A 23,915-nucleotide genomic window follows, 5' to 3' on the forward strand; every position below is an offset into this window, starting at 1 on the left:
GTATATAATTTCTATTTTTAAATAGCATTTAAATGTAGATTATACCAGCTAGGAAGACAATCAAGTAGGAAAAGTAAATTAAACCTATTTTAAAATCAATCTAAGCTGGAGTCTTTGTGCCCCTAAAGCTTTTTGGGGTATTTACCTTATCTTACTGGAAAGTCAGTAAGCTGTAGAGAATTCCCTTGTCACCAACCTGAGCACCTCTGCCCCCGCCAGGATGCCGCCTCTCAGCCCTCTGCTGGCATCACTTTGGCAGTGGAGCCAGGCAAGCTGCCAATATCCAGGAAGGGCAGGGGACCATCCCTCAGTTACGTCACACTCGGCCACCTCGAAAGTCACATCTATTGCAGAAGCCGTCTCCAGTCATTGTGTGTCTGGGTGTGGTTTTAAAAATCATCTCATTTATGAAGCAGCAATGTTTCGGCCAGAAAGCATTTCTACAGTTGTGGTTATTGTTCAATGGCTGACTTTTTTTTTTCATTTGAAAGTGAATTTAAATAATTTACTGTGGGATGTGGAGTATTCTGTGTCTACTGCTTCAAGACAATCACTTGCTTTGTTATTTCATTCAGTTCTGAATTAAAGCTAAGCTACTGACACAGTGTTCAATTTAAGCTTCTTTAATACTGCTGAAAGGCATGTGTAGTTCATATAAAACATACTTCGTGAACAGTAGCAGATGCTTCATATAAATTAACACTTTGATATACATGTCTTACGGTCTGTGAGAAAAGAGAAAGAACAATATGTCGGTTTTGCTACATTTTAATAGGTTTTTGGAGAGAGAATTTTTTAGGTCTTGTCAGCAACATCAAACAAAAGGTCCTGAGTCCAGCAGGGTACGGAGCGCTGCCCCTACCTCAGTTTACATGACGGGAGGAAGTGTGGTTCTTGCCCCTTAAGGAGCTTACAGTCTGGGGGGCTGACAACTCACAGTCTAAGAGTTGAGTGAACAACGAAGTTATTTAAGGCAATTCCTCATCCCCTCCAGCTATTGTGGACGGAACCATTTTGAAATTAATCTGATCAAGATGAGAGACCAGACTAAACCTGGCTGAGAATTCTTTCAGGCTCCTAAAGTTTCCGACATCTATCTCAGTAAACAGAATTGACCCAACGGACAAATGAAAGATTAAATCTCTTGAAGTGCAAGGGCTGGGACAACTTAATTGTGGTTACTTATTTTAAAAAGCAAACCCACTGAACAGTATGACAGGTTATTACACTAGTTTAACAACAGGCCAAGTACTGCACCACATTCCCCGCGGGCCAGCACTGGTCATGGAAAGTAGTGACATGAAACATGTGGGCTCTACAGAAAGCCCGCCCCGATTTAATGTTCTGTGTATCAAACAGGCGCCTCGTGTATACTATGAAAGTTTTATTTATGCCCCATTAAGTAAAAAATAATGTAAATAGTCAAATTATAACAAGTTAATGACCTGCATATTTCCATATGGATGAATGGTGATATATCTAAACAGGAAATAAATGGCAATCCTATGTACCTATGTAAAAAAAAAAAAAAATTAAAAAAAATAGAGTATCTCTAAATTTCGCATACTTGTCGCTGTAAGAGGTATGCAGGTTTCACAATCAGTTGTCAGAAAACCAGCAGTTATTCCTGCAGTATCTCGTTAGCATCTGACTCAAATTATGTTTAGATTACATGATTTAGAAGACATTATTAACCCACCTAAAAATTGGTAATTATTCTGAGATGGTTCCGCGCTAACCCTAGAATCACTATCAGAATGAATAACAATATGATGTAGAAGAAGAGCAAATCAACACGACTAAAAATATGCTCACTTTCTGAAACAATCTTGTCCTCTGGGGAAATCACAGCTACAACCTGGGAACACTCCCATACGGGTACTGATCTGGCCAAGGCACACTCTACGCAGGAGAAGGATGAGATCAGGTGAACTTAGGCCACCTTCCAGCAGCAGCCTAGAAATTTACTTCTGGGACAGCATAGCTGGTCCAAACTCTCCAAAGCAGTTCCACACTATCCTACCCACATCGGCCCAAAGTTTGACCTTGATTCAAAAAACCAAAAGAGCGCAGTGGAGCAGAAGGGAATAGACGTGTAAACTCTAGTACATTCTTATTGCTGTAGTAAGTTTGAAGATGAGCACATCCTACCCACAATAGTGTTGTTCCAGGAAGCAGGGCAGTAGTGGTCAATTAGAAAGGAGAATATTAACTGCACACTCAATAAAAAAGTAAAAACATGTTTCAAAACCTACAATAAGCCTGTATCCAAAGGAGTCTGACATGTCAGTGACGTGCTGGACATGGGTTCTGTGCTGCAGCTTTGCAGTGGGCTCCCTCTGGCCCGCTGGCCTGGCACGGCCTGCTTCCTGCCTGCTGAAGGGAGAGGATTCTACAGAGCTACGATGGTTCTAGTGAGTGGTAGAATTCACAGAAGTTCCAGGTTACTCATGGCAGGGTCATTCCTTGTGCAAAGTTTGATGTAGATGAAGATAAAGTGGTTTCTTGGTCAATAATTGCAATTTCTTTCTTTTAAAATCAGTGGGTTTCTTGTATCTGTAACCACAATAGAAAAACCATTGTTTAAAATACTTTGATAATCGATCTATTTCAAGGTCACATACTAAGAAGAAATACTAGTCACCATTCCATTAGTACTGATTCCATACGCGCATCACTTACAGTTCTATTACAATGGGCCCAGGTTTAATCTCATCCATCTCCATGAAGGCGAAACACTTGGTACTGGTAAACCTTTTTTTAGGTTTGTAGTGTTTGAATTCAAAGAAGATAGCTGCACCTAAGAGATGGAAAAAGCATTAGCCAGGGACAGCACCATTCTCGTCAATACATTGTCTTTGATCACCAGAAGCATATGAACAAGCAACTGGCATAATTTTATAAAGCAACCTTTGCTATACGGTCTGATGGTATGTCTGTGGCTGTCACTCCAAACTCTAGCAAAATTTCTGAGCCAGACTGATCGAAGAACGACCCGTGAAATGAGAATAGCCTAGGAAGATGAGCTGACATGCTTGTAAACGTGAAGAAAGTACAGCATATTCATTAGTATTAATATCAGTTCAAACTAGAGTCACTGTACATAACGAATTCAAAGCTGGGAAAAATGAATGGAGTCAACTTCTGAATACAGTCCTATTTTTAACACCCTGCAAGTCAAGTCGTCAAGAACACGGCCCAATAAAACAAACATAATCAAATAGCCCGTGAAACACGCCCCCTCACCCCACATCAGAAACATTTCTCAGAGCAATGGAGTAAAATGGAAAACAAAGTTTTGTTGTATTTTCCTGCAGAAGGCACACTTCACACGGACATTTCGTGGACATTATTTCTTAAGCACGTCCTACCTACTTATGCTGCTAACACAGCGATTCTCAAACTCTGGAGGGCCCAAGCATTTGCATCTCACCAGGAAGCTGTTCACTCAGAGACTCACCCTCTAGTCTAACGGGAGCACTGCAGGACAAGTCTTTTATTTTTAAAAATATTTTTATTGATTTCAGAGAGGAAGGGAGACAAAATCATCAATGATGAGAGAGAATCATTGATCAGCTGCCTCCTGCACACCCCACACTGGAGATCGCCCCACACTGGGGATGGAGCCCACAACCAGGACACATGTCCTGACTGGAAATCGAACTGCAACCTCCTGGGGTTCATAGATCGACAATCCACCACTGAGCCACACCAGCCGGGCAGGACCGTCCTTTAGGACACAGGAACAGCAGCACCCGATTTGAGAAGGAAAAGATCAAATCTTTTAGAGCAGCGGTCGCCAGCCACTGGTGGTCGGTGAGGTGTGAAAGGTTGGCGACCGCTGTGTTAGGGATGTGGCAACTGTTCCAGAGGCACATGTGTGTCTTTTTTTATTTTTTAATATATTTTATTGATTTTTTACAGAGAGGAAGGGAGAGGGATAGAGAGTCAGAAACATCGATGAGAGAGAAACATCGACCAGCTGCCTCCTGCACGCCCCCCACCGGGGATGAGCCCGCAACCAAGGTACATGCCCTTGACCTGGGAAAAATGAATGGAGTCAACTTCTGAATACAGTCCTATTTTTAACACCCTGCAAGTCAAGTCGTCAAGAACACGGCCCAATAAAACAAACATAATCAAATAGCCCGTGAAACACGCCCCCTCACCCCACATCAGAAACATTTCTCAGAGCAATGGAGTAAAATGGAAAACAAAGTTTTGTTGTATTTTCCTGCAGAAGGCACACTTCACACGGACATTTCGTGGACATTATTTCTTAAGCACGTCCTACCTACTTATGCTGCTAACACAGCGATTCTCAAACTCTGGAGGGCCCAAGCATTTGCATCTCACCAGGAAGCTGTTCACTCAGAGACTCACCCTCTAGTCTAACGGGAGCACTGCAGGACAAGTCTTTTATTTTTAAAAATATTTTTATTGATTTCAGAGAGGAAGGGAGACAAAATCATCAATGATGAGAGAGAATCATTGATCAGCTGCCTCCTGCACACCCCACACTGGAGATCGCCCCACACTGGGGATGGAGCCCACAACCAGGACACATGTCCTGACTGGAAATCGAACTGCAACCTCCTGGGGTTCATAGATCGACAATCCACCACTGAGCCACACCAGCCGGGCAGGACCGTCCTTTAGGACACAGGAACAGCAGCACCCGATTTGAGAAGGAAAAGATCAAATCTTTTAGAGCAGCGGTCGCCAGCCACTGGTGGTCGGTGAGGTGTGAAAGGTTGGCGACCGCTGTGTTAGGGATGTGGCAACTGTTCCAGAGGCACATGTGTGTCTTTTTTTATTTTTTAATATATTTTATTGATTTTTTACAGAGAGGAAGGGAGAGGGATAGAGAGTCAGAAACATCGATGAGAGAGAAACATCGACCAGCTGCCTCCTGCACGCCCCCCACCGGGGATGAGCCCCGCAACCAGGTACATGCCCTTGACAGGAATCGAACCCGGGACCCTTCAGTCGGCAGGCCGACGCTCTATCCACTGAGCCAAGCCGGTCAGGGCGGCACATGTGTGTCTTGTGCGATCCTCCCCCGGGGCTTGAACATCGAAAACACAACTGAATCTCCGGTGGTAAAGGGGCTCCGAATCTTCTGTTCAGAGAACACTGGCATCCGGTGGACAAAGGCAAGAGAAACGTTTCCTCCCAAGAACCATGCAACTTGGAAACGTGACTTCACCTTTTTAATCATTTGCTTGTGTCCTTTCCCATCCTCCTGCCAACTAACGCAAACGACAGGGTCTGTCTGCCCAATAGATTCAGCTGGAAAAAATGTTTCTTTCAGCTACTAGAGCCTTAATCTTCACAGAGCCCTGCTTCCCCAGCCCTTCAGTATGAGAAAGCTTTTATTCTATTCTGTTGTTAAGGATGGTAAGATTTTACTATGGAAGACTGCTTTATTATGTGTTATTTATTATACAACTAGATAACACAATTCCCGATTCCCACGTTTAAATATAAATACATATCTCATTCAATTCCATAAACACGATGTGACATTTACTTTTTCCAACGCTGCTAGGTCCACCAGGCCCACACACATGAACAAGAGGAGAACTCTGAGCACAAGGGGTCAGTTACTGACGATTACACACCTTTGGTTAATTTTTCAACATGCTTCTGGAGCTCAATGTCCACGTTAAAGTGAACGTATGTATCTTCTTTTCGGGAAGCCACAGGAGTATCTTGCACAGGAGTTAAATCTATGCCGTTCAGATCTAGAGAGGAAAAGAGTTTCTGCTCAGCAGCCTTCAAATGCACAGACTCAAACACACAGGAACCCCCGGGATTCTGTTTCCTAGAGGCCGGCAGACCCCCAGCTAACGGGAGCTCCCACCTGGTGTGGGCGGCCACCGAAGGAAGACCTGTGGTCTCCAGAGGTATGTGGAGGGAGCTGAGGAGCGAGGGGGGGACCTCAGGGACCAGCAGAGGAAGCCTTGCCGTGACTGGGTACCTGAGGAGGCTTGGAGAGCACACAATGTAATCCTATAGTTCAGAGGTGAAGGAGCATTGTGTGTCTTCCCCAGGGAACAGGCCATTATGTTCCTGTGAGCAATAACACTTCGGAATGTGAATAATATCCCTACCTCCCACCTGATCAAGTGCATGGCATGGGAGGGCCTGTGAACTGACCTCTATCAGAATTCCCCTGTTCTATTCAAGTCGGAGGACCAATCGGACATGAAAGCTGCCCATGAAACCTCTCCATACGTGAATGCTTTTGCATGTATATAACATACATTCTGGTTCCATTTGCTGTAACATAACCTGATTTACAACAGCCAGATGGTGCACTATGTATGGAGCATGGTTTTAATTTCCTGGAGCCGGGAATCTTCCAGTTTAATCAAATTCAATGGGGACTCGCTTAAGGACTCCTCGGTGTTTTATTCCACAGACCCATCTTAAGGGACTTAAAACGATTTAGCACATTTAATTATTTCAGTTCCTAAAGATATTTACACAAAAACATAGTTCAGTCCAAGGTGTATGCACAGGTAACATAATAGCTATCACGGTATCATGACATTGTGTGTTTTACCGTGTATATTCCCAAATGAGACATGCAGCTTTGCTAAGGGCCTATGAACAGTGTCGGGCACAAATGCTTTCCAGTCGACCGTGGACTTGATAACTGCACATCAGGAGATAAGGCAGCACCGCACTAGTGCTGTGGATCATGGTTTCTCCATGTCACAATTTTCCTCCGTGGCCGAGTTCCTTTTTCTTTTATTTGGTACTAATGAACCCACATGGGTCTGAAGTTATTTCTGCCATTGGTGAAAGCTCCCTCCAATTCATTGCAGTCCAGATCTGTTTCACTGATTTGCCTCAAACTGCAGATTAACTGTGGGTTGGATTAACTGTGTTGTCATTTCTGAATAACTGTATGACAACTTCATTCTCAATCACTCAGTCATTATTTTTAAAAGGCCACAGAGTGCTTTACAATAAAGTTCTGCATAAAATGCGTGGCGATGCAACAAAAGAACTCAACCGCTGTGGTTCCCCTCTTAAACCAAAGACAGAAAAAGTTGTTTTCAAGGCATCAATCATTGGATGGTTAAAAAACAAATTCTAAGACTAACCGTGTTTAATAACCTTGGTAACATAGTTCAGGACAAGAAACACGCCACTTTTTAGCGTCCCCCAGGACTGCGTTCTGGGTGTGGATGTTTACGGATATGTCCTGTTTCCCTTCTCCACGGATGATTCATCGACGCCCTGACTCTTGCCCACCTGGGCACGGCTCTCCCGGACAGGAACGAGAGGGCCTCGCATGGAGGCACCAGGGGACCGGAGAGCACGGCTGTGCAAAGGGAACCACACACCCTTGGGAGGTGGGGGACATTTTTTAAACCTGTTTCCTGAAAGATGTCTTTGCCGTGAAGACAGTATATATGTCTAGGCAGCACCCTTGATGGAATTTTAATAAAAGACATAGGAAAAAAACCTCGAAAGCAAACATGAGTGTAAGTTATAATAGGAAAATGCTTTTAGTAAATCTCTCAGAAATGTTCGGAGAAGGAATGATGCCCTCTTCTCGGGGATCTTGCCTCACTGTAGAATGAATGAAAACTGAGCTGTCATAGACACGAGAGTCCCGCCGCCCCCATTTATCCTAATGAGAAACATTTTATAAAAGTCACCAGAGGGAAAACATGTAGGCACAGTTATTTACCCTTCACACTGACTGTGATATAGGGGTCAATGCACTGCCCGGCATCTTTCAGACCGATCTTCTCAATTCGGATCGTTAGTAACGTCATTCCTGGTTCCGACGGCAACCTCGGTAATAAAGTACCTGGTAACAGAGAAACAGCAATAAAAATGAGCTCCACTGGTAATTTCAGAGTCAATATTTTATGTTATTTGCTTTCCTACCTACCCCCACCCCCCAGGTCCAGGCGTAAAATCACAAGTACCACGACAGTGCACAGGAAAGAGTGAACAGAGCTGGACCGAGACTGTTACTCTGGGAAAGGCCTGCTTGCAAGGTCAGCCCTGGGCACATGTCTGGGAACTTGGATTTGGGGAGGGTCCCCACAGCCCCTGATAAGAACAGCCACTGTGCCTAAGCTGTCCGGGCAAACAAGGCGGTCTATGTTGAGTACCTGCTTTCCTCTGGGAGGAAGGACTTTGGCCAGTGCTCGGCAGAGGGTGGCTAAGTGATCAGCCCCAGTACCAGCTCGGGCACTGAGTCCCCACTGTGCTGGCCGACAGAACACATCTCCGTGTGCTGCCCCCATTTGTCGCTGGGGGAATTAATCACAACTCGACTCTACAGGGAGGACTCCCGGAAGCTTGCGCCTGGCTTCCCTACTTGCTGGCATACCTTTTCCCTTTGCTGGTTCTGTTCTTGTATTTTTCTCACTGCAATACATTATAGCTGTGAGTACAACTGTATGCTGAGTCCTCCTAGCGAATTACCAAACCTGAGGGTGGTCTTGGGGCCCCCGACACAGTAAGATACTTTCAGACCACACTTCCAAAATAGCTCCTGCCAATAACATGGCCATAAACGTTTGCTTCAGACTGACACGGGCTCTGGAGATGCCTTACTCCCCACTAGCGAGAACCAAAATCAGTTCCTATCACCCTGACCTGGGATTAAGTTATGACTATTTTAAAACAAAGATACCCACCGGGAACTCTAGCAGGAAAGGAATCAGGAGACCCTGCTCCAGCACCACCCTCTTCCTCATCTTCTTCAAATTCCAAATTCTCTTCTTCACCAGGTGCTAAAATTCTTCTACATGCAAAAGGACAGACATAGAATGAGTACAAAACCAAGTATTCTAGGGAAGCCTCCCAGCTGCTCATTCCCAGGTAAGATGCTGATATAAACAATGTTGACACAAATAGGTGTAAAATAAGAAAACAAATATGGGTGCGTATTTACTTTACCTTAAGGGGACAGGCTGAACGTCAAATGGGAATTCTTTGTTATAGGTAAGAATATTCTTTAGGACTAGAATAAAAAGAGAAAGGAACATGAATTCTTCTATGAATCAAATTTAAAATTTTACCACCAATGACTGTTTTTAATCAATTTTCTCTGCAAAGTAATAATTTTTGAAAATGGCCAATCTTATCGTGTATTTGTCCGAGGACTTAGAGGTCTTAGCAAATGGCAATCTCCGTAGGATGCTCCAGCCACTGATAATTTCAAAGCTCTGTCAGATCTCTAAGGAGAGGGTAAGTTCCAGCGCCTCCAAGCCCCATGGAAAACAAACCCCCAAATAGTTCTGTGCACAAAGTCCCAGGTGAGACATGGGAACAGACAAGTAATGCCTCCTTCCTGGAGCATGACATTCAAAGACTGACATCAAAGATGACCAATCAGAGGTAGATGAACACGTCTTAGTCTATGTCATTAGATTTCCCCTCAACTACATGAAACTGGTAAAGTTTGGTAAATCTGGTTATAATGTTCATATATAAAGTTTACTGTATACACACATATTATACACATACACATAAACATTATCATTTATGATAAAGGTTATTACATACATACATATACATAACATACATGCACACAAACATAAAGAAAGACTTATCCTCAAGGGAAGTCTGAAACCACACGCTCTGGCACCACCTCCTGGACTATGGCTGTGCTCAATGATTACATTCTGGCATGTAAACTTACAGAGAGGAGTTCTACTCTTCTGCCTACGTTGGAGAGGTGCTATAAGCATGTGCTTCATATCTAGCCTTATGGGTTTCCAGTAATTACCTGCAATTATATGAAGGTAAAGTAACGGCATTAACTGGGCAATCCAAAAAGTTCCCAGGACTTTACATTCATCTTATTCAGCCTAATTTTGGAGTCCTGCAGCTTAAAGCTAACATAGGTATGGCGTATTGTCATCTCAAAGGAGGAAATCCCAGTGCACAGACTACAATTATATGACTTCAACAGGAGTGAGCTGTGTTTACCAGACTTCTTCTAATAGAGCGCCCCTACTAAGTCCTTCAGTGAGAGAGAAATCTGAGACTTGTGTCTAGGTTCTCATTCATTCTCATTCTCTCTCTCTCTCTCCCTCCCTCCAGCTCTCACCCTTATCCTTCCTCTCACTCTCTTCTTCTCAACAAATGTGCCTTGAATGTCCACAGTGTCCCATGATGTGTGAGATACGGCAGTGATGAAGACAGAGGTTTCTTGCTCTCACATATGGATCTTAGGCCACAGTGAGGACAAGCAGACAATAGATGAGCCAACAACTTAACAAGGTAACGTAAGACTGCGCTTAGCGTGATCAAGGCCGCAAACAGGAAGCCCGTGCAAGTGGAGGAGAGAACGTCAGCTAAGGTGGCAAGGTAGGCCTTTCCCAACTGACTTGTTAGGAGATGTGTGAGCTGTGACCTGGAATGAGAGGAACCGTCTCTAAGCAGCTCTGGGACAAGGGCTTTCCAGGTATTAGAGAACAGGCGAGAGCAACAACAAAGGCTCTGAGGCAGGAACGAGTCTGACTTGTTCAAGGAATAGAACGGACTGTACAGCTGAATTGGTTAAAGAAAGGGAAGTGGCAGAGATTTGAAATGTGATATGTTGATATTACTAAGGATTAACATAAGAAAATTAAATGACTAGCACTTTCAAGATCTTAGTTTTAGTATATTTCAGACAGGATTATCGAGAGATTTAAAAACCCTGAAGGAAAAATACATTAGCAAAATAAAGCAACCAAGTCCGCATATTGAAAGGTATAGTCCAGGGGTCCTCAAACTACGGCCCACGGGCCACATGCAAATACAAATATTGTATTTGTTCCCGTTTTGTTTTTTTACTTCAAAGTAAGATATGTGCAGTGTGCATAGGAATTTGTTCATAGTTTTTTTAAAACTATAGTCCGGCCCTCCAACGGTCTGAGGGACAGTGAACTGGGCCCCTGTTTAAAAAGTCTGAGGACCCATGGTATAGTCATTCATTAATTTTCCTTTGCCTATAGTCTTAGAAGAGGCAGAGGCTAGTTGGACTAAGTACACTTAACTTAAAATGTATCAAACACCAACTTGTAGGAAATGATTCTGATACAATAATTCACTCACAAGTACCTAGCTTTAATCAAATCAAAATTACAGAGCATATCCTACGGAGATACAATATGCACACTGACGTTCCTTTAGGAGGCAAGAGCAAATCAAAGCCATCTGAAAAGCTAGTAAGTACCAAGGAGGGAGAAGTCCACATGAAAAGAACTATGTAAATTCAAAATATAACAGAATGAATCCCAATAATGCTATCTTTCCTTTCCATTCCTACCCCGAATCTTAAAAAAAAAAAAATAAATAAATAAATTATTAAAAAAATAAAAGCAAACAAAAACACAAGAAATAGAAGACTAATGCAGATTTTGGTCCAATCTTCTAATATGTGTGTCAGTAAGCTCCCAGGAGCTTGAACAGGAGAACTATGATAGTTAGGATTGATGTCGATATTCTCCCGTTACCGGTATTAATATAGAGTGCAGTGGAGGAAACAGGCTCTGGAGCCACTTAGAGCCATGGTCAATACCAAGTTCTGAATAGTGTGGTGAAGGCTTGGGAGGGGTGGGTGTGAGGTGGAGCAGGTGAATGGGGGAAAAACAAAAACAAAGGGGACCTCTGTAATACTTTCAACAATAAAGATTAAACAAAACCAAAAAAAACCAGGTCTGGCATTTATGAGCTGTAAGGTCATGGGCACGTGTCAGTTAGCAAACTGCAACTGCGTGGATTTACCCGAATGCTATTAGGTAGCTGCTACTCTAAACATTGGTAACCATGGTCACCCATGAAAGATCCTTTCAGGCAAGAGGAGAAATAATTGGACATGTTTAGAGGGAGAGATAATAAAGACCTAAGGATAAACAGTTTACAGTCATCCTACATATCTATTTGATTTTAAAGTTTTATTTGGAAACAAACTGGAAAAAAAACCACATCAAACAAACAAAAATTGCCGAAACCGGTTTGGCTCAGTGGATGGAGCATCGGCCTACGGACTGAAGGGTCCCAGGTTCGATTCCGGTCAAGGGCATGTACCTGGGTTGCGGGCACATCCCCAGTAGGAGATGTGCAGAAGGCAGCTGATCGATGTTTCTCTCTCATCGATGTTTCTGACTCTATCTCCCTCCCTTCCTCTCTGTAAAAAAAATCAATAAAATATATTTTTTTAAAAAAACAAAAACAAAAATGTAATGGAAAATAGTGACTAAATAAGGAGCCAAAGTCCTAATTATGCTTATCATTGAAAAATTGATTATAATTTTCTTTAGAAACATTATATAACCATTAAATAACCATTAAAGCTACCAACAGTATATATAGCCAGTCACTAAAGACCATATATTATATGATTCCATTTATAAGCAATATCCACACAGGCAAATCTAGAGACAGAAATTAAACTAGTGGCTGGGAATTGGGGAGTTGGGCGAAATGGGTGGATGCTACTGGGTACAAAATTTTTTTCTGGGGTGATGAAAGCACCCTAATATTGACTATGGTGGTATTCAATACTTGTGCCTTTGCCTAGACCGCAAACATTTTCTCTAAGAGACCATTCATTTGAACCAGCAAAAAAAGCTTTATTTAGCAGCATCCTAACCACCAAAACATTTGAAGAAATTGTTTACTTCAAAAGAGCTTTCAAGAAGGTAAAGAAAATGAGGACAATAAAAAAAAATATTTTGTAGAGCAGCTCAAACAGCTGGACTGTAGCTTTGAATGTCATGGTATAAATGGACATCAATGACTATAATTTTAAATTCTCCAGTAGGCATGACTACAAATGCTTACCAAAGTAACTGTAGTCTTGTTACAGTGATTAAAACAAAATAAAGGCTAAAACATATAGGTGAGGCAATTACAACCTAGAATCAAATTTTTCATCTTCTAAATCAGTGATGGCGAACCTATGACACGTGTGTCAGAGGTGACACGGGAACTCATTTTTTTGGTTGATTTTTCTTTGTTAAATGGCATTTATTTATTTTTTAAAAATATATTTTATTGATTTTTTACAGAGAGGAAGGGAGAGGGAGAGAGAGTTAGAAACATCAATGAGAGAGAAACATCGATTAGCTGCTTCCTGCACACCCCCTACTAGGAATGTGCCTGCAACCTAGGTACATGCCCTTGACCGGAATCGAACCCGGGACCCTTCAGTCCGCAGGCCGATGCTCTATCCACTGAGCCAAACCGGTCAGGGCTTAAATGGCATTTAAATATATAAAATAAATATCAAAAATATAAGTCTTTGTTTTACTATGGTTGCAAATATCAAAAAATTTCTATATGTGACACGGCACCAGAGTTAAGTTAGGGTTTTTCAAAATGCTGACACACTGAGCTCAAAAGGTTCGCCATCACTGTTCTAAATGAAGGTAAACCAAATAAAAATTACTATAAATACAATAAGAATTATAAAAGCATAAAAAAAATCACACAGGACAAGATATTAACAGAAATAAATCAAATAAGCATTTATGCTAAATAATCTTTTTAAAAAATATATATTTTATTGATCTTTTACAGAGAGGGAGGGAGAGGGACAGAGAGTTAGAAACATGGATGAGAGAGAAACATCGATCAGCCGCCTCCTGCACACTCCCCACTGGGGATGTGCCCGCAACCAAGGCACACGCCCCTGACTGGAATCGAACCCAGGACTCTCCAGTGCACAGGCCGACGCTCTAGCCACTGAGCCAAACCAGTCAGGGCTGTGTTAAATAATCTTAATATATCTATTGAATATTTTTTGAAACAAGTATCACTGAAAAACTTACTTGGTTCTAGCTTCTTCAGGTCCTCCAGTTTAAATTCTTCTTGGGACTGTGTGGACTGAATTCAAAATATGCATATTACAGCTTTTTATTATAAAGATTTCATTATACCCGATGTCTTTTAAGTGGCAAGAACTAAATAGTCCCAAAGTAGCCAAAATAAATGAATCTATTTCTTGCTTTCAAAGTAGAAAATGACAAGTCTGAAGCGGATTTTTGTTGGTTGTTGTATTTTGGGAACATTCAGACTAACAATAACAGGAAAAAAAATTAAAGTTATATCTTTTATTTCTAGTTTATAAAAAAATGAACTAAATATTTTCATATGAGCTTAACTCGTGAATTCCTATTGCTATAAAACCCTCCTGAGACAATATTGCTCTTAGTAGGCATGCCTAATGTCTCATTAGAATAGTTCATAATAATTTCTTTTCCTTAACTTTGCAGACCTAACAGTTGGTGGTTTCCTTATATCAGAAAGAGGGGCAAAAACCTATTTACCTGTAAAGCTGCACTTCGTAATTCCAAGCATGTTGCAATTTTGCCTATGGTTTTCTGTAGAAAAAAGAAAAAGCTATAAATACCAAATATTATAACCATGAACTAGTAGTTGTCAAAATCACCAGTTAATTTTTATTGATAAAGGATGTAAAATTTCTAAAAATAAGTTAAATTCTCTTTCTTTTTAGCACCTTGCAGATTTTAAAGAAGAGAAACAGGCAGCAAAGGGCTGGAATGAGGGAGACCTAATGTGCCACCACCAATGTTAAATTAAGTTTACTTTGACGGCAGCTTTATGAAATGATTTAAAGGGCAATGAATAGGACCTCCAACCTGTTCCCTCCAAACTCTGCCTTCTCTTTTTCTCCATAAAGCCTGACATTCATTAAAAGATTTAAAAGTAAAACTATCTGAAAGTTAGCATGATATAATTTAATTTTTACTAAGTCCAATCATGACTTACATAATTAAATACATAGGCACTACTAAGCAAAATTAATACCTGTGATGAAGGGTGGCAAGTTGTACAGTCAGGTCTGTTTTATATAATATGAGCTATAAAATGGATATTAAGTGACAGGGCATAGTCCTTGACCTTAATAAGCTCAGCTTCTATGGTGTAAGATAAGACATGTACAGGATCGCTGTAATCTAAAGAAGAGACACATGATTCTGTAAGATTCAGCAGAGTAAGCCACTGTATGTTCTGAAGAAATGGGACAAGACCACATGCTCCAGTGACTGGGAGGATTTTTAAAACTAAAAAGCTTCGAAGATTGTCATGATTCATTTGTCCCCAACTAAATTGAAGTGTGGTGTGTGTGTGTGTGTGTGTGTGTGTTGGGGATGGGGGCGTCATTCTGAAGGGGACCTTCAATAACTAGCTGAGGAATCTGTCATTACTTTAGCAGTAAGTTACACAGAAGGTTTCTGAACACAGAATGACAATCAGATTTGCCCTTTAAGAAGATTGTTGTGACAACAGAATCCATAGGATGAAGTAGAAAAGGTAAAAGACTAAAGGTAAGATCAGTCGGGTTATTTCAAGTATCCAAGTAAATGGTAATAAACAAAAACATGAATGACTATAGTGGCTATGAAAAGATGGACACCCATAGAAGAAATATCTGTAAGAGCAGGCAGCCAAATTATGCCCATCTATACTTTCAAGTTCTCCCAAAAAAGACATTTCTTAAGTTTTTATTAGAAATCAATCTAGACCATAAAATTGAAGTACCTTTGTACAATATTTACAGTGCCTTCACAATGAACTATTTTGCAAACAAATGACATGTTTTTCTAAATGTATAAATGTTTGTTAAATATGGCAGTTTTCTCTTTTGTCAGCTTTCTCTGCAAGATAATGAGGAGCAAAGAGGAGTGACAAGTATCATCCTGGCCCCAGAGCTTAGGCTAGTGTGTATTATTGCAATTTTTATATCAATAATAAAAGCTGGCACAGCAACTCACAAAATAAACCACTACCGAGCAAGATGTGACTCTTGGCTAATGCACAAGTAACCATATTTAATTACCTCCACAATCTAAACATTCCTTTTAATCCCAACATAAGAGTTTAGAAAATACCCAATTTCATTCTGAAAATTTACATTTAAAGATTCCATTTAAATATGTTAAGCACAAAAGGATTCAAGACAGACTTATATAACATCTCAAATAGCTTTTTTTTATAAAGACATTTTTAAATATATTTTATTGATTTTTACAGAGAGAAAGGGAGAGGGATAGAGAGTTAGAAACACCGATGAGAGAGAAACATCGATCAGCTGCCTCCTGCACACCCCCTACTGGGGATGTGCCCGCAACCAAGGTACATGCCCTTGACCGGAATCGAACCTGGGACCTTTCAGTCCGCAGGTCGACGCTCTATCCACTGAGCCAAACCGGTTAGGGCTCAAATAGCTTTTGGATAGAAATCAGTGAGTCTTTTCTAAATAAAATCTAATCATTGTTATTCAAATATACCACTCAACTCTGACAAAACTAATAAATAATGTTAAACATAAATATAATAATATAGGAGCAGTAATTAATGGTTAACAATTATAGAGCACTTACTGACAAGCTCTCCTAAGTGATTTATAAGCTTTAATTCATTTAATCTTCACTATAATTCTATCAGTTAGAGACAGTCATTTTATAGATGTGAAAATTAAACAGAGGTTAAGTAAGTTGCCCTGCACATCAAATTTTTTCTATACAAAATATAAAAAAGCAATACATTTATTTTAATACCATTTGACCATACTTTCTGTTCTTTCAAAAATGTTCTTTTAAAAGGGGTTTTGTCTGTATTAAGTGAGATATATCAATGAGCAAGTCTTAAAAATATTATTTAATTCCTTTTCCTTCTTTACTCTAAAATCCATTTGATTTGATACTTTTAACTTTTAAAGTAAAATGTAGTTTCACAACTATGAGTCTACTAATAAACCTATTTTAAAATGAACATTTCTTCAAGTTAAGCAGAAGCAACAACTTTTCAGCCGGAATCTACTGAACTATGGCAAAATACCAATAGGCATTATTCATAACTATTTTAAGGGACCACACCCAACATCAGTATTAAAAAACGAGTGAAACACTATCATTTTCAGATGTAACAATGACTTTTAAAACATGTTGGATTTATTGGTGTCAAAATCAAGTGCTTGCTACTGTAATTGTTTCACCTTTCCTAGAAACAAATGGACACAAAAATGACTGACAAGCACAGGCCACTTGTGCCAGAGTAAGTAATGTGCACTGAGGGTAAGTGAAGTTTAAATTTAGAAACATTTAAATTATCAGCCTTCATTCAAATTAATTGCTCATGCCTGATATGATATAGAAATGCTAATGCCCTCATTTTCAGAATATTGGCTATTTTAGTTGATTGTTGCTAGGGAAATTGACAACTCCAAAAAGAGCAGTTACAAAGAAAAAGATGGAATAAAAACTAGACAATTAAAGAGCTACATTAATTTTGCTAAAATGTAGTCAATTTAAATAGGTTTTAAAAATACACATAGTGGAAGTAGTATAGTCTCAATCCAGATTTAATTTTTTAGATTTAAACAGCTGGTCATCTACTCTCTAGCTAGGGGGAGGCTGGGAAGGGAGGAAGAGAAGGGCGAGGCAGTAGAAAGGGGATGCCTATAAAATATAATACAAGCATTAGTGCTAGAATTCTCATTATCACCAAATTTGATTCAAAACAGGAAAAGACTTTCTAAGCATCATGAGACATGATGTTCTATTCTGCCCAGAAACTTACATGAGAAAATGTACGACACCAAAGTAGGGAACTTAATGGAATGAAAGCTTTTGGCAGTGATTCTTTGGCTATTAAACCCAGTTGTTATGACAAAACTATTGGGAATAGAAAGCCAAGTCAACTAATCATGAGGGAGGATCAAATAAGAATCACAAATTTTCTTACTTTCCACCGGAAGTCTTTGTGGATATTATGATTAGAAAATCCCTATGAATATTTTATCACCAATTAGTAAAGTTTTGAGGGATCAGTAGTTCTGTTTTAGAGTGCTTTGGACTTAAAATAAATACTGTAGAGATGTATATAAGTTATGCTCTCAAAAATTAGGATTTCTCTTACCTTAAAATAATAATCATATGTGAATAAATATCAATAACCTAAGATTAATAATGAAGCATTTATTCATCAAATATTTTTGAAAGCTTCCTGTGCACCAAAAGGTTGTCAGTTCAATTCCCGGTCAGGGCACATGTCTGGGTTTTGGGCCTGATCCACAGTAGGGAGTGCACAGGAGACAGGGGATCGATGTTTTGCTCTCACATCAATGTTTCTCTCTCTCCCTCTCTCTTTCTCTCTCTCTAAAAATCAATTTAAAAAAATGAAAAATAAAAATAAAATATGGCAGTCATTTAATTCTCAATATGTGAAACCAGCTGATCACTTCCTAATCAATTCCTAGATAGTTTTCACAAATGCTATAGAGGTGATAAAGCATATAGTATTTGTTCCTTTCCTTAAGCCATTGGTTCTCAACCTTCCTAATGCCGCGACCCTTTAATACAGGTTCCTCATGTTGTGGTGACTCCCAACCGTAAAATTACTTTCATTGCTCCTTCATACCTGTAATTTTGCTACTGTTATGAATCGTCATGTACATATCTGATATGCAGGATGTATTTTCATTGTTACAAATTGAACATAATTAAAGCATAGTGATTAATCACAAAAATAATATGAAATTATATATGTGTTTTCCAATGGTCTTAGGCGACCCCTGTGAAAGGGTCGTTCGACCCCCAAAGGGGTCACGACCCACAGGTTGAGAACTGCTACCTTAAGCAAACCAATCATTTCCTTGATGGTAATTATTTTCCAGGGCTCAAATCCTAAATATGCTAAATCTATTGTGGGTATCAATAATTATTAAGAAAAAGAGAACAGTACACTTTTAAATTGTAGCAATGTATTTTTTCTTTTTCAACACAAAAAAAGTACATTAGATAATGTAGATCCTAAATATTTTAAAAATGCAAATATACTATCTTGTGTAAGAAATACGGCTAATCAAAATCTTCAGGGGTTTTTTCCTTTCCAAACTCCTATAAATAACACTCAAATGAATACAAGGCCTAAGGACCAAAATAAATTTGTTTCAGCTTTCTTAAAAAGTCTACAAAAAAAAAAAAAAATCACTCCCACTCCCACTCTTTGCACAAAAAAAGAATTCAAGCAAATTAAGTCACCATAGTTTTCACAATGTGTTTTCTTAAGAGATGAAGGAAAAACTGACACAACTCTTTTTTCTTTATCTATGAGATTAAAATTTGATTTTACATTAGATACTCTGAGCCAGGAAAAAATGGGAATTGTTTCTTCCCATTTCATCTCACTCTTTAAAGTAAAGCTTCTTAAAGCATCCTATTTTTCATCATCTCTAACAGTAAAAGGAATGAACATGACACATTAAAATTTTAATTCAAGGAGAAAGAGCACCAATGAAACATTTTGCAATCTTATGCATTTATTTTGCCAACAGAATCTTATCCGAAACTATTGAACTAATTTTTTCAGTGGTGACTTTTTGGGGGGAGTGTCTGTTTTGTTTTGAAAGGAGGTAGAGAAGTTCACAGTTAAAAATAAGATACAATTACTCATAATCAAACTCCAGTTTATGGACTTCCCTCCCAATCAATGTGCCGATGATCTCCACTAAAGATAAACAAAGTCTAAATGGCTAAGTAAAGAAATTCATGAAGAAATTCACCAAGTGGCAAATCACGTGGTATCTCACGTGATCATAATGTTCAGTAAAGCATAATCAGTATTGTTCTTTGTATAACAGTTTTGTGTTTTGTTTTTGCTTAATGAAATCAAAAGACGGAACCCTGTGCATTTGGAATTTGACATATCTGGCAATTATTTTATGATACCTTTTGTTCTTCTGTGAATTCAGAATTATTGTGTTGAGCTTGGGCCTCTTTTTGTAGATGTCTCGCTAATCTGTAAGAAGAAAAACATATATATTCTTTAGAATTGAAGGAAAGCAAAGTATCTCAAGTGCAACAACGTGAAGCAACTTCAATCTTTTATTCTTAAAAATATTTTATTTACTTATTTATACATTTTTAGAGAGAGAGGAAGGGAAGGGGAGAGAGAGAAACCTTTATGTGAGAGTGAAACATCAATTGGCTACCTCCTGCATGCCCCCTACTGGGGCTCGAGCCTACAACAGGGGCATGTGCCCTAACCAGGAATTGAACCAGCAACCATTTGGTGCATGGGATGCTGCCCAACCAATTAAGCCACACTGGCCAGGGCACAATTTCAATTTTTTAAAAAACAGACAGTGAAGTACAATAATCTATGTTCTGGTTTCAAAGTATAAATGTACATTATCTTTATTTTTTTTTAATATTTTTTATTGATTTTTTACAGAGAGGAAGGGAGAGGGATAGAGAGTTAGAAACATCGATGAGAGAGAAACATCGACCAGCTGCCTCCCGCACACCTCCTACTGGGGATGTGCCTGCAACCAAGGTACATGCCCTTGACCGGAATCGAACCTGGGACCTTTCAGTCCGCAGGCCGACGCTCTATCCACTGAGCCAAACCGGTTTGGCTACATTATCTTTAGAATCAAACTCTTTATACAATGACAATGAAAATACGATATACTTTTCAGAGCATTTCACTGGGACAATTTTGAGCTCTAGACAGTAAAAACAGAATCTTAGAGCTGGAAAGAATCTCAAGTGGCATCTAATCTAACTTTCTTTAGACGCATACATTTCTTCTGTAACAAGCCAATAAGCAGTTGTCCAGATTCTGCTTAAAACTTCCAGTGAGCACCATTAACAGTACCAACCAGAGACACTTCTCCAGTCTATTGTTAATTTGCTGGTAAGATGAGTCCACATTACAGCCATGCCAAAGTGGTAATACCCAACCAAATTATACTTTTGAAAACATTTTTTCATGGAAAATAAAAGAAAACTCCACCAGTCAGCCATGAAAATCATTGTCTGCCCAATTATCATCAAAATTAAAAATAGCAGCTAGGCCTTGGGTGAATTTTCAAGGATGGAGCTGTGCTACCAGTACAGCTCAACAGTGAAGATCCAAAGCGATCTCTGAGGCAGCAAAAACACAGGATTGACTTTTAACAACTAAAGAATCAAAAGACAAATAACTCAACTTAAAAATTGGGCAAAGAATTTGAACAGACTTTTCTCCAAAGAAGATACAAAAATGACCAATAAGCAATGAATATCGATCTTACCATTAGTCACTAGGGAAATACAAATCAAAACCATAATGAGATACCATGTCACACCCACTAGGATGGGTATAATTTTCAAAAAGAGAGAAAAAAAAAATAACAGTGTAGGCAAGGATGTGGAGAAATTAGAACCCTCATATATTGCTGGTAGGATGGTACAGTCACTGTAGAAATCACTTTGGTAATTCCTCAAAAAGTTAAGCACAGCGTTACATATAACCCAGCAATTTCAAAATCTTGGGTATATTCCCAAAGACTGAAAACATATATTCACACAAAAAACCTGTACACGAATGCTTACAGCATCAGTATTATGCATAACATCCCCAAAGTGGAAATACCCCAGATGTCCACCCATTGATGAATGGGGTAAACAAAAAAGAGTATATCCATTCAATGGAATATTATTTGGCATTAAGAAGAATGAAGTAGTGATACATGCCACAACATGGATGAACCTCAAAAACATTATGCTAAATCAAAGAAGCCACAGAGATCACATATCACATGACTCAATTTACATGAAATGTCCAGATAAGACAAATCTTTAGAGACAGAATATAGATGAGCAGTTGCCTGGGGTTTGGTAGGAATATAAAGTGACTGCAAATGGGCACAAGGGGTCTTTTCGGGGTGATGACGATGTTATAAACTTTATTGTAGTGATGGTTACCCACCTTGGTAAATTTACTAAAAATTCATTTAATTGCTTATGTAAAATGAGTGAACTCGTGGTATAGAAATTAAACCTCAATACAGTGGGGCCTTGACTTACGAGTTTAATTCGTTCCGTGATGGAGCTCGTAACTCAGATTACTCGTATGTCAAATCAAAAAGTGAACGAGTGAGACACGTGATGCCGGGCTGCTGTTGTGGCGTTCACTGTGACGTTCGCTGCGCCAACTAGCGGTGGGGTATCTGAAGCTGGCTCGTAACCCGAATTTTAGCTCGCAACAACAAGCAAAAAATCAGCCGAGAGATGGCTCATATCTCGAAAAACTCGTTAGTCGGGACACTTGTAAGTCAAGGCCCCACTGTAGTTATTCTAAACTTTTTAAAAACCTAGGCAAATATATTTTCTAAATCCATAAATGATTTTACCATTTGAAGGCAAAGTGAGACATGATTGTGTCCCTTGAGGGAAAATCCACATGCTTTTGGATATCAGACAAGCAAGGTGCAAGAGTTGCTGTTCTGTTAGTAGTGGTGAGAAATCTATCAAATATTCTTCTCTAGAGAATAAACTCACCTTACAATGCTTCCTACAGATAAATCAGGACTATTCTCAAAGGGGAGTTTTAATTATACTTTAAACACATAAACAAGTAGTTGACTGACAGCAATCTGTGACAGAAATCAGCACTTCTCAAACTGTCTATAGTGAAGGACCAGTTCTTTCCCCCAACTCTGTCCCCTCAACCGGGAGTTCAACCAGGGGACAGGGCCGCCGGGGGAAGGGAGGGAGGCCCTGGCCAGCAGCCGGCAGCGGCTAGGGACCCTACCAGTGCACGAATTTCGTGCACCGAGCCTCTAGTACTTCTATAAAATAAAAATGATCATGCAGATGTTAAATTGCTATAGTTTCTAAATCTTAAATCTCAATTCCTTTATTTATCTCATTGCAGACCAGCACCGATCTGTGGACCACACCTGAGTAGCACTGATGTAAGAAATAGTAAAGGTGATTAACAACAGGTATTATTCAGTCTTCAAACTCACCCATTCACTTTAACAAATATTTACTGAGCATCCACGTGCTAGGCTAAGACCTCAGATTTGGTTTGTGAAATATCTGATTCTGAGCAAGAGACTCTATACCACTCTACCCTAAGTTAGGGATTTGCCATATAATTTGTTTAAATCTTCCAACAGTATTTTGGCATCAACTCTCTAATGTTCCCACAGCATACTACTAAATCCATCCATTCAACAGAATACGATAATTATCTAATATCTGACTAAGCAATTATTTGTGATAGCCTAGCACTACTCTGGACACTTGTATAGCTTGGATATCCTGCCCTCAAAGAGCTTACATTCAAGTGGGGAGAGAGACTACATCAAACAAATATATAAAGTATAATGTATTTTAGATGGTGCCAATTGCAATGGAAACATTTAAGTAGGATTGGTGGGGTAGACTGTGCAAGACTGAGTAGAGCGGGTGGGGGTGGACAGAAAAAGTGTTCCAGAAAAAAGTACAAAAGTCGTAAATCAGAATCTTCAGGAAATAGTGAGCAATGCGATAGCACTTTCTTTTCATGCTTCTGTAATAGCAATACCCAATTCACTCTGAAATCCTCCAATTAGTCAATTTAATGGTGGAAATCAAATCATACTGGTCTTTATTCCCCTAGCTCTCAATTGTTGAGTGATGAAATTGTTTACGCTACAGTATCTCACATTATGGTAATACTAAACATGATCATCCTTTCCTCAAGCACCCCCCTCCCATAAATTCGCTCCTGTATGGAGCATGACCTTAAAAACATTGCTGCCGCCTTGGTCGGTTTGGCTCAGTGGATGGAGCATCGACCTGCACACTGAGGGGTCCCGAGTTCGATTCCGGTCAAGGGCATATGCCTGGGTTGTGGACTTGATCCCCAGTGGAGGGTGTGCAGGAAGCAGCCGATCAATGATTCTCTCTCAGGATTGATGTTTCTCTCTCTCTCTCCCTTCCTCTCTGAAATCAATAAAAATATATTAAAAATATAAAAAAAATAAAGACATTGCTGCCTACCCCGTGAGAAATGCCAATTATCCTAGACTCTCCCTCCTTCTTCACTCTCAATATCCGGTCAGTGACTACAACCTGTCAATTCTTTTTTACATCATT

At 39.7% G+C, this 23,915-nt stretch overlaps 1 protein-coding gene across 2 annotated transcripts; it reads right to left on the minus strand.

Moving 5' to 3' along the window:
• Positions 1-752: 752 nt before the first annotated feature.
• Positions 753-23,591, minus strand: AIDA (axin interactor, dorsalization associated). 2 transcript variants are annotated; one of them, XM_014539928.1, is made up of 11 exons: positions 23,561-23,591; positions 19,731-19,800; positions 14,304-14,357; positions 13,806-13,860; positions 9,683-9,769; positions 8,938-9,001; positions 8,676-8,782; positions 7,712-7,834; positions 5,625-5,747; positions 2,683-2,800; positions 753-2,556 (listed from the first exon to the last, which is right to left on the minus strand). In XM_014539928.1, the coding sequence occupies exons 1-11, from the start codon at positions 23,569-23,571 to the stop codon at positions 2,460-2,462; spliced, it is 909 nt and encodes a 302-aa protein (XP_014395414.1). In that variant the 5' UTR covers positions 23,572-23,591; the 3' UTR covers positions 753-2,459. The 2 variants fall into 2 exon arrangements, with proteins under 2 accessions (XP_014395414.1, XP_014395415.1); XM_014539929.1 differs by lacking the exon at positions 9,683-9,769.
• Between the last annotated feature and the right edge of the window lie 324 nt (positions 23,592-23,915).

This window comes from Myotis brandtii, unplaced genomic scaffold, assembly GCF_000412655.1.
Source record: "Myotis brandtii unplaced genomic scaffold, ASM41265v1 scaffold231, whole genome shotgun sequence".
Classification (NCBI taxonomy): domain Eukaryota; kingdom Metazoa; phylum Chordata; class Mammalia; order Chiroptera; family Vespertilionidae; genus Myotis; species Myotis brandtii.